The 10,583-nt window shown below is 50.9% G+C and overlaps 1 protein-coding gene across 2 annotated transcripts in view; it reads left to right on the top strand.

The window, feature by feature from the left end:
- Positions 1-210: 210 nt before the first annotated feature.
- Positions 211-10,583, top strand: part of LOC138755844 (protein LYRIC-like) — a 114,687-nt gene continuing 104,314 nt past the window's right edge. Inside the window, exon 1 of one of the 2 annotated variants that reach the window (XM_069922563.1) lies at positions 211-767. In XM_069922563.1, coding sequence (XP_069778664.1) covers positions 417-767 — 351 coding nt within the window. In that variant the 5' untranslated portion in view covers positions 211-416. The remainder of the gene's footprint in view (positions 768-10,583) is intronic. The other variant, XM_069922562.1, reaches the window with a different exon arrangement.

Here is a 10,583-nt window from a genome sequence, read left to right as displayed (position 1 = left end):
TGAACACTCCGGGTATTGCAGTCTCTGCGGCGGGAGGACCACACTGCAGCACGCCGCCAGCGGCCGCAGGACCAGCAGAGACGTCATGCGTTGAACACGCCCGGTATTGCGCTCCCTGCGGCGGGAGGACCGCACTGCAGCACGCCGCCAGCGGCCGCAGGACCGCACTTCACCAGCAGAGACGTCATGCGTTGAACACGCCGGGTATTGCGCTCCCTGCGGCGGGAGGACCGCACTGCAGCACGCCGCCAGCGGCCGGAGGGAGATCGCTGCGCCGTCGTGGTGGGAGCGGGAGGCCGCGGATCCTGGATGCGGGAGGCCGCGCTGGGCGCCTTCTAGCCTCGCAGTCGGACAGGCCCGAGCTCCGGGCCATGCGGCCGGGGGTTTAGTGCAGGCAGGCGGGCCGCAGGGGAGAGATGGCAGCGAACTGGCACCAAGCGCTGGCCGACGAGGCCGAGCTCCTGCTGGGCCGGCTGGATGAAGGAGTGCGGGCCGGCCTGGGCCTCCTCCGAACCGGCCTGGGCGTCGATTTAGGCCTGGATCCGTGGCTCCAGCGTCAGCCTGCCGGCTGGGCGGCCGCTCTGGCCCTGCTGGCGCTGTTGGCCGGGCTGTGGGCCGCCGTCTGCGGCTTGGGCCGGCGGCTGGGCCTGGGCAAGCGGGTCGGGGCGGCTGGAGGTGGCCGGAGCAAGGACAAGACCCCGGCAGACGGGCAGCTGCTGCGGGCCGAGGAGCAGCGGAAGAGGGGCCGCAAGAAGGAGAAGCCAAAGGTAGGGGAAGAGAACCGAGGGCAGGGTGGTGGTGGGGGGAGGAGGGGGCTTGTGTAGGGGGGGGGGAGAAAGGGGAGGTGTGGGAAGGGAGACCGGGGGGGGGGGGAAGAGGGAAGGGAGACCGGGGGGGGGGGAGAGGGAAGGGAGACCGGGGGGGGGGGGAGAGGGAAGGGAGACCGGGGGGGGGGGAGAGGGAAGGGAGACCGGGGGGGGGGGGAAGAGGGAAGGGAGACCGGGGGGGGGAAGAGGGAAGGGAGACCGGGGGGGGGGGAGAGGGAAGGGAGACCGGGGGGGGGGGGGAAGAGGGAAGGGAGACCGGGGGGGGGGGGAAGAGGGAAGGGAGACCGGGGGGGGGGGAGAGGGAAGGGAGACCGGAGGGGGCGAGAGGGAAGGGAGACCGGGGGGGGGGGGAGAGGGAAGGGAGACCGGGGGGGGGGGGAAGAGGGAAGGGAGACCGGGGGGGGGGGAAGAGGGAAGGGAGACCGGGGGGGGGAAGAGGGAAGGGAGACCGGGGGGGGGGAGAGGGAAGGGAGACCGGGGGGGGGGAAGAGGGAAGGGAGACCGGGGGGGGGGGAGAGGGAAGGGAGACCGGGGGGGGGGGCGAGAGGGAAGGGAGACCGGGCGGGGGGGGAGAGAGGGAAGGGAGACCGGGGGGGGGGGGGAGGGGAGAGGGACCGGGGGGGGGGGGAAGAGGGAAGGGAGACCGGGGGGGGGGGGGGGGAGAGGGACCGGGGGGGGGGGGCGAGAGGGAAGGGAGATCGGGGGGGGGGGGGGAGAGAGAGAGGGAAGGGAGAGCGGGGGGGGGCGTGGGAGGGAAGGGAGAGCGGGGGGGGGGGGGTGGGAGGGAAGGGAGACCTGGGGGGTTGGGAGACCTGGGGGGTTGGGAGACCTGGGGGGTTGGGAGACCTGGGGTTTGGGAGACCTGGGGGGTTGGGAGACCTGGGGGGTTGGGAGACCTGGGGGGTTGGGAGACCTGGGGGGTTGGGAGACCTGGGGGGTTGGGAGACCTGGGGGGTTGGGAGACCTGGGGGGTTGGGAGACCTGGGGGGTTGGGAGACCTGGGGGGTTGGGAGACCTGGGGGGTTGGGAGACCTGGGGGGTTGGGAGACCTGGGGGGTTGGGTGAGGGGAGACCTGGGGGGTTGGGAGAGGGGAGACCTGGGGGGTTGGGAGAGGGGAGACCTGGGGGGTTGGGAGAGGGGAGACCTGGGGGGTTGGGAGAGGGGAGACCTGGGGGGTTGGGAGAGGGGAGACCTGGGGGGTTGGGAGAGGGGAGACCTGGGGGGTTGGGAGAGGGGAGACCTGGGGGGTTGGCAGAGGGGAGACCTGGGGGGTTGGCAGAGGGGAGTCGTAGCTGGGGGTTGGCAGAGGGGAGACCTGGGGGGTTGGGAGAGGGGAGACCTGGGGGGTTGGGAGAGGGGAGACCTGGGGGGTTGGGAGAGGGGAGACCTGGGGGGTTGGGAGAGGGGAGACCTGGGGGGTTGGGAGAGGGGAGACCTGGGGGGTTGGGAGAGGGGAGACAGGGTGGGGAAGTGAGGCAGCCAGGGAAGGAAGACAGACTGGGGGTGAGAGTACTAGGGAAGGAAAACAGAGTGAGCGGGTATAGAGAGAGAGAGAGAGCCAGGGGGTGGGGGGAAGAGAGAGCCAGGGCCAGGTAAAGAAGAGAGAGAGAGCGCCAGGAAAGGAACCAATGAAGGAAGGGAGAGAGAGAGCCAGGGAAGGGAGAGAGAGAGCCAGGGAAGGGAGAGAGAGAGAGCCAGGGAAGGGAGAGAGAGAGCCAAGGAAGGGAGAGAGAGAGAGAGCCAGGGAAGGGAGAGAGAGAGAGAGCCAGGGAAGGGAGAGAGAGAGAGAGAGAGAGCCAGGGAAGGGAGAGAGAGAGCCAGGGAAGGGAGAGAGAGAGCCAGGGAAGGGAGAGAGAGAGCCTGGGAAGGGAGAGAGAGAGCCAGGGAAGGGAGAGAGAGAGCCAGGGAAGGGAGAGAGAGAGCCAGGGAAGGGAGAGAGAGAGCCAGGGAAGGGAGAGAGAGAGAGAGAGAGCCAGGGAAGGGAGAGAGAGAGAGAGAGAGCCAGGGAAGGGAGAGAGAGAGAGAGCCAGGGAAGGGAGAGAGAGAGAGAGAGCCAGGGAAGGAAGGGAGAGAGAGCCAGGGAAGGAAGGGAGAGAGAGCCAGGGAAGGAAGGGAGAGAGAGCCTGGGAAGGAAGGGAGCGAGAGAGCCAGGGAGGGAAGGGGGCGAGAGAGCCAGGGAAGGAAGGGAGAGAGAGCCAGGGAAGGAAGGGAGAGAGAGCCAGGGAAGGAAGGGAGAGAGAGCCAGGGAAGGAAGGGAGAGAGAGCCAGGGAAGGAAGGGAGAGAGAGCCAGGGAAGGAAGGGAGTGAGAGCCAGGGAAGGAAGGGAGAGAGAGCCAGGGAAGGAAGGGAGAGAGAGCCAGGGAAGGAAGGGAGAGAGAGCCAGGGAAGGAAGGGAGAGAGAGCCAGGGAAGGAAGGGAGAGAGAGCCAGGGAAGGAAGGGAGAGAGAGCCAGGGAAGGAAGGGAGAGAGAGCCAGGGAAGGAAGGGAGAGAGAGCCAGGGAAGGAAGGGAGAGAGAGCCAGGGAAGGAAGGGAGAGAGAGCCAGGGAAGGAAGGGAGAGAGAGCCAGGGAAGGAAGGGAGAGAGAGCCAGGGAAGGAAGGGAGAGAGAGCCAGGGAAGGAAGGGAGAGAGAGCCAGGGAAGGAAGGGAGAGAGAGCCAGGGAAGGAAGGGAGAGAGAGCCAGGGAAGGAAGGGAGAGTGAGCCAGGGAAGGAAGGGAGAGAGAGCCAGGGAAGGAAGGGAGAGAGAGCCAGGGAAGGAAGGGAGAGAGAGCCAGGGAAGGAAGGGAGAGAGAGCCATGAGAGAGAGAGAGCGCCGGTGGGGTGGGTGGGGGAGGGAGACATTCTGGGGGTGAGGGTAGGGGGTAGAGAAAAACCAAGAAAGTGAGCTGGGGAAAGGGAGACAGGGTGGCGGGGGGTGGGGGGCAGAGAGAGAGAGGGAGATCCTTGCTCCCCCCCCAAAAAAAAGTTCTGCCTTCACGCCCACATTACTTGTCTCTGGGGAAAAATGTGCTCTTTTAATCACTCTGAGCCATTCACTCTTTCCCTTAAAATCTTGAGTTATTTTTAATAATCCATTACAAGTATTAATGCTACCAAGTATTTTTGTAACCATTTTGAATCTTGTTACTGATCCTAATATGTTTAAGTTCAAAACTGTTCATCTGAATAATCCCTTAAAGCCTCTGGTACTTTTCCACCAATTCACAAACCTCTCACAGGCATCCTTTATCCCATGTAATTATAACATAAAATTATAACCCTTTTTTATAACCTCCATTCTTGCCCTGAACTCTTGATGTGTGATATTTGCCACGACAACCCTGAGCCCATCTCAATGTATGGACCACGACCCTTTCCTCATAATACCACATCTCTCTAGCTAACTTGGTTCTTCTACAACTGATGATAGCCATGTGTCCTCTTTGGTTTGCTAAAACTGAACAAGTTCCTTGTTGCCATCCTCAACTGCCTTGCAGCATTTTCGCTCACTGTGGCCCTGTGCCATTTATAACGGCCATTTTAAATGCAGTGTTCCGTCTAATATTTAACAGTAGATTATGTTCTTGGCCATCTGCTCCATTGGTGTTCTTTTTGTTCCTTCTAAAGATGGTGCTTTTATTCCCCTCTATTTCACCCCCTATTCCAAAATCTCAAAGGCACAGGGAAGGGCTTTGCTCCACGTGCCACCAGTCGGTGGCCCAGTGAGGGGAATTTGTGGAGGGCTTCCTTTGGCCTCTGCCTTGTGGATGGGCCGAGCCATATCAACAGTTTTGTGCCAGACATAACTTGTGTGATGTGGCAGTTCTCTAGAAACAGCATGCAAAAAAAACTTGGCTTTGTTGAATTTGTCAATGCATGAATGTGGCTGTTTTTGTGTGCAATCTCTCACTTGGGAAGCATATTTATCCTTTGTTAAATTAAGTAGTCACTTCCTTTTTGGTGTGAATGAACTGGTGTTTCACTAAATTAGACTTAAAACATGCTTTGCTTTTGAAGCATAAACTCCTCTGTTGACTGACAAATAAAATGTTTGCCTTGTGTTTGCTACTGTGTCAGTGTGATGCAAAAATCCAAGGTGCCAAGGGTTGCACAGTAATATCACGTTGACCAGGGAATTTGTCTATTTCTGCTTTGATTACATCTTAATACTGTGTATTCTGGAAATCTGAAATAAGAACAGATGTGGAATTATTTAGCAATTCAACTCGTGTCTGGGGAGAAAACTGGATTGAATTTAGGAGAGAGGTAATGCTGGATCTGTACAAAGACTGCATCTGGAGTACTGCGTCTGGTCTCCTTACTTGAGGAAGGATGCACTGACTTTAGAGGTCGTGCAGCAAAGAAGGTTCACTCGGTTGATTCCTGAGATGAAGGGGTTGGCCTATGAGAAGAGATGATGTTGCCTGGAATTTGGAAGAATGAGAGGGATCTTATAGAAATGTATAAAGTTATGAAAAGCATGGATAAGATAGAAGTGGGTAAGTTGTTTCCATTAGTGGGATGACTAATTGTTCCTTTGCGAGTGTGTGAGACAGTGAACATGTCGGCAAGGGGACAGGGAAATTGAAATGGGTTGCCATTAATACAGCAGAGCGAAGATGGTCAACGAAGCAATCTCCCAGTCTGCATCCAGTCTATGATTTAGAGGAGGTCAGCAGGAGCACCATGACTGCAGAATCTCACGTGAAGTGTTGCTTCACTTGGAAAAAGTGTTTGGTCCTGAATAATGGTGTGGGAGGAGGTGTGGACGCAAGTGCAGCATTTTCAACAGTCACAGGGGTAGGTACCAAGGGGGCAATTAGTGGGATGAGTGGACGAGTCACAGAGGTAGCAGTCCCCTCAGAAGGCGGAGAGGGGAAGATGCGTCTGGGGTGGGATCGCGTTGTAGGTGGCAGAAATTGCAAAGGATGATGTGCCTAAGCTAAAATGATGGGAGAGGAGGGATTGTTTGGAAGAGTAGATGGAATTCATGGTGCAGAAAAAATAACTGTTTGGACTTCAGAATGTACATTTTATTTTAAAAGAATGCATAAAATGTTAGTGGTAGGCGGTAAGCTTTTGACAAAAGCAAAGCTTGTGGTTTTCTATTAACCCTAACTAGGCATATGGGAAAATTTGTTAATTAGTTACATATGATACTTCTAGAAGTACTTTTTAGGGCTTCTTTTAAAGTGATAGTTGAATACACACTATCCCGAAGCACATTTATTTAATAGATGTAAAACGTGCTACCAGAGATCAATATAGAATTTGAAGGTGGCAGATCTGACCATTTATTTTAAAACAAGTTGGGCTGGTGTTAAATTGAGGGAGAAAAATGCTTCAAACCTGAAATGTGAGCATTGCATCAATAATCTTGTTGCTCTCTATTATTTGTCATTCCAAAATTGTCTTAACTGCTTTGGAACATAGAATGTTACAACACAGTACAGGCTCTTCAGCCAACAATGTTGTGCTGACTATGTATATCTACCAAAAAAAATCCTCCCAAGCTCTTTCATCCATGTACCTACCTAAGAGTCTCTTAAATGCCCTATGTTTCAGCTTCCACCACCACCCCCCCCACCTTGCAAGGCATACCAGGTGCCCACCACTATATGTGGGAGGGGGAAAAACTCACCTCTGATGTCTCCCTTAAACTTTGTTCACTTTCTACAGATGTCCTCTGGTGTTTGCTATTCCTGCCCTGGGAAAAAATTGCTGGCTGTCTACCTTTATCCTCTCTTAATCTTGTAGACCATTATTGAGTCACCACTCAGCTTTACTCCAAAGAGAAAAGCCCCTATCAAAGCTCAGCGAACCTTGCCTCATAAGACATTTTTCAATCTAGTCAAAATCCTGGTAAATCTCCTCTGCACCTTCTCAATTAGCTTCCACATCCTTCCTGTAATGAGGTGACCAGAACTGAACACAATATTCTAAGTATGGTCTAACCAGAGTTTTATAGAGCTGTAGCTTCACGTCCCAACTCCTGAAATCAATTCCCCGACAAATGAAGCTCAGTATGTGATAGGCCTTCTTAACTATCCTATCAACCTACATAGCAACTTTGAGAGATTAGTGGATTTGGATCCCAAGGACCTTCTGTCCTTCCACATTATTAAGTATCCTACCATGATCCATATACTTTTCCTTAAATTTTGACTTTTCAAAATGCATCGCCTCACACTTAATTTGGATTGAACTCCATCTGTTATTTTTCTGCCCAACTCTGCGTCCTGTAAGCCACGACAAACTTTAACACACTTCCAACCTTCGTATCATCTGCAAACTTAGCCATCCTTCTACTTCTTACTGACCCATCCTTCTACTTGCTTTAAAACAATAGTTTTCATTTGCACGTGAAAGATTTTCACAATATATTAAATTATCCTATCCTTGGGTATGTAGGAACAAAACAGATTACCATGTTCTTCCAAGCTCACCCAAATCCGCTGATGTCCCATTGGCCTTTGCTCATCTCCCTGCCAGTTCTTCCCTCCTCCCTCACCTTTTTATTCAGGTGCCCTCCTGCTTTCTGCTCATACCTTGATGAAGGGCTTAGGCCAAAATATTAATTATTTATCTTTGGTTCGTTTGAATGCTGTGTGACCTTCCGAGTTTCTTTTGTGTCTTTCTTTGGCTTGGCTTCGCGGACGAAGATTTATGGAGGGGGTAAAAAGTCCACGTCAATCACAGCATCTGCAGACTTTTGTGAATAACTCTGTGAATTCTGTACTTTTTTAAAAATGAGGATTCCAAAACTGTTCACGATACACCAAGTGAGGTCTTGCCAGAAGAAGAATGGTTAACATTTTGGTTCGGACCCCTTCATCAGCAAACTGGTTTGCTGCTGTGTTGGTGGCCAATTCTGGCACGCGACGTTGCTCAAGCAGACTTGTGGCTTCGCTTCACCCTGCAGCATCTGACAAAAAGGCTAGTGTTACAAAATGTTGTTTGATCATTTTAAATTTGGTGCACGAGTCTTTGCCATCCAAATACCCTAATTTACCTACAGCCCTGTACATTTTGAAGGGTAGGAAGAAACAAGAGCACCTGGAGGAAATCCACACAGACGCGGGGAGAATGTACAAATTCCTTGCAGCATGGAATTCGAACACCGGTCGGTCACTGGTGTAATAGCATTGCACTAACTGTACCTGTTTCTGGGAACACCTTCACTGGATTTTGCTGTGTAATTTTCCCAATTGCTGTTGAATTTTTTTCTCCTGCTGACTAGCTAAATCTATGCAGAACATCCCAGTGATCACCACCTCAGGTTATCTATCATCTTAGCCACTACTTCTTGAGGTGCGGCACACAGGAGAAGGCTTGCAGCCTCTTTTCGTGAACATTTAACATTGGAGCAGATACTGGCTATTTAACCCATCAAAATGAATCTAGATAACTAGTTCCAGCCCAAAATACTACTATTCTTTTTGCTCAATCTGCTGAGTTCCTCCAGCAAATTATGTTTTGCTGTTCATTGATAACTCCTGTCTGGATTTGCTTGCCTTGAACCATTTAATATTATACACATTTCAAAATACTGTAGTTCCTCCTTACCATAAAGACTGGATCACGGAACACAAACAGACCAGTCCACTTAAAAATAGGAACTATTGTCCTGAAGTTTCCACAATAAAACTAGAGAAACTCAAGCAGGTAATGCGCCGTTCTCTATGTAGCAGAGATAATAGCTGCTTTCAGGTGCATCCTCCGCCTTGAGGGCAGCTGCAGGAGCGGATCGCAGCCTGAAGGCTCCCCTTTCAGGTGGCAGCGCTAAAAGGCTGCTACAGCCCGCCTGAAAGAGCTTGTTGTTCCAGAGGTGCCTCATAGCGCCTCTGCATTTGAAGGAGGCAATGTGGCTGGTGCCACCCATCATAAATATGCGGCACACCAATGGCCATCTTCCTACGCCGCTCCCCCGCCGGCCGCCCCCACTCTTTGTCTTGTGTCCCTGCTCTTTTCCCTTTAATCCAGTTGATTCTTTTACTTTAGTCGATTGCTTCTGGCAGTTGGCTATTGATGTTATTTCTTTTCAAGCAAATCATGATTCAACGAATACGATTTCCCTGCATCTCTTGTCTCTTTTGCATTAAGTTGTGTATCATCTGCCCTTGTTTCTCCATCAAAACCATTCTTTGCACATGTCATTTCCCCCTCTTTGGTGTGACCACATTTGGACTACAGGGTGTTCTGCTCACCCAGTTGAGGAAGCATATCAATGAGATGGAAGGAGTTCAGAGGAGATTCACCAAGATGTGGCTGGGATTGGAAGGTTTGAGTTATATGGAGAGAGTGGATAGGCTGGGTTTTTATTCCATAGAGCGTAGGAGGCTGAGGAGTGGCCTTCATGAGGTTTATAAAATCATGAGGGAATACCTGGTCTCCTAGAGGAGACTAAAATTAATGGGAGAGGAGAAATTTAAGAGGGACCTGAGTGGAAATTTTTTCCACTCAGAGGGTGGCTGTATTTGGAATGAGCTACCAGCAGAAGCAATAGGAAAGGGCACAAAAAATGTTTGGAGAAGAAAAAATTGGAAGGATATGGACAAAATGCAGGCCAGTGGAACTGGGCCAGAATGTCAGTATGGACAAGTTGGACTGAAGGGTCTGTTTTATGCTGAATACCTCAGCTTTTCTGCTGCAAGAACATATTTCTCAAATTTTCCACCTGAACTAGTTCAAACTCTTCCTCGAGTTTAATGTTGAGCTTTGACTGCGCCAACTGCGTTGGCTACATCAAAGTGTACATTTGCGATAAGTTGTGATGAACTTGCTAAGACTGGTGGTGAGAACTCAGCACTGCCGTTTCCCAACCATAAGGAAAACTCTTAATGCCATGCTTATTGCGGATGGCTCCATTTACAGGGCAAATGTTTGCTTTCTCCACAGGGATATGGAAATTGATGTTGGAAATTTAAAATTAAGAAGAGTCTTTTCACGTTCTGGTCCATTTCAGTAGATGTGATACTTTGCTTGTGATAGTCGACTTTAATGCCTCTACTACAATTACAGAAACTCTACTAATTAGAGTAAAATCCCTGTTATCCAGAATTCAACCCACTAGCCACCTCAAGCAATCACCAAAACAAAATCATGGAAAATAAATGGGTTAAAAATATGCAAGTTTAACAATGGCTCTCCTCGCTGTTAGTTCTCTGTTCATGCAACACAGTCTCAAGGAAACAGAAAACTCACTTTTGTGGCATCTAGGTGCCGGTACCAGGGGTTTTACTGTAACCCTTTTATGAAAACTTCACCTTGGTGGAATGCATTTCTTTCCATATTTCTATGCCTATGTTAATTTTGCAATGCACTATGATTGCGAATCAATAATTGATATTTATGAATAAATTAACAAGACCATTTTTTAAAAACCATGTGCCCAGCCCAAAAGATTGTATCCTTGATTTTACAAATGTCAATTGAAAGTGGTGACTTCAAGTAGATAACATCTATTTTTCTTTTGTAGTTGATTGTAAAACTTTTAAGTGTATGATTGATAAATTGTCTTCTATATCTCTAACATGTGGCAATCTGCAAATACATATCAACTCTTCGGACTCCATGTCCAGGTTTTCAGGGACTCCCATCAAGCACATATACTCCATGTCCCAGTTTTCAAGGACTGGTTTTATACTCAACCACAAGCTAATTTGTACTAATGTTCATACTGTAGTTTACCCATGGACCCAGCCCGGAGTATATATTATGAAAGGTTAAAAATGGCTGGTGTCCAAAGGATTAATAAATATAGAAATATAGATAAA

The sequence above is a fragment of the Narcine bancroftii genome, chromosome 2, assembly GCF_036971445.1.
Source record: "Narcine bancroftii isolate sNarBan1 chromosome 2, sNarBan1.hap1, whole genome shotgun sequence".
Lineage (NCBI taxonomy): Eukaryota > Metazoa > Chordata > Chondrichthyes > Torpediniformes > Narcinidae > Narcine > Narcine bancroftii.
The sequence above is the reverse complement of the archived record's forward strand: the minus strand, read 5'-3'. Positions and strand labels throughout refer to the sequence as shown.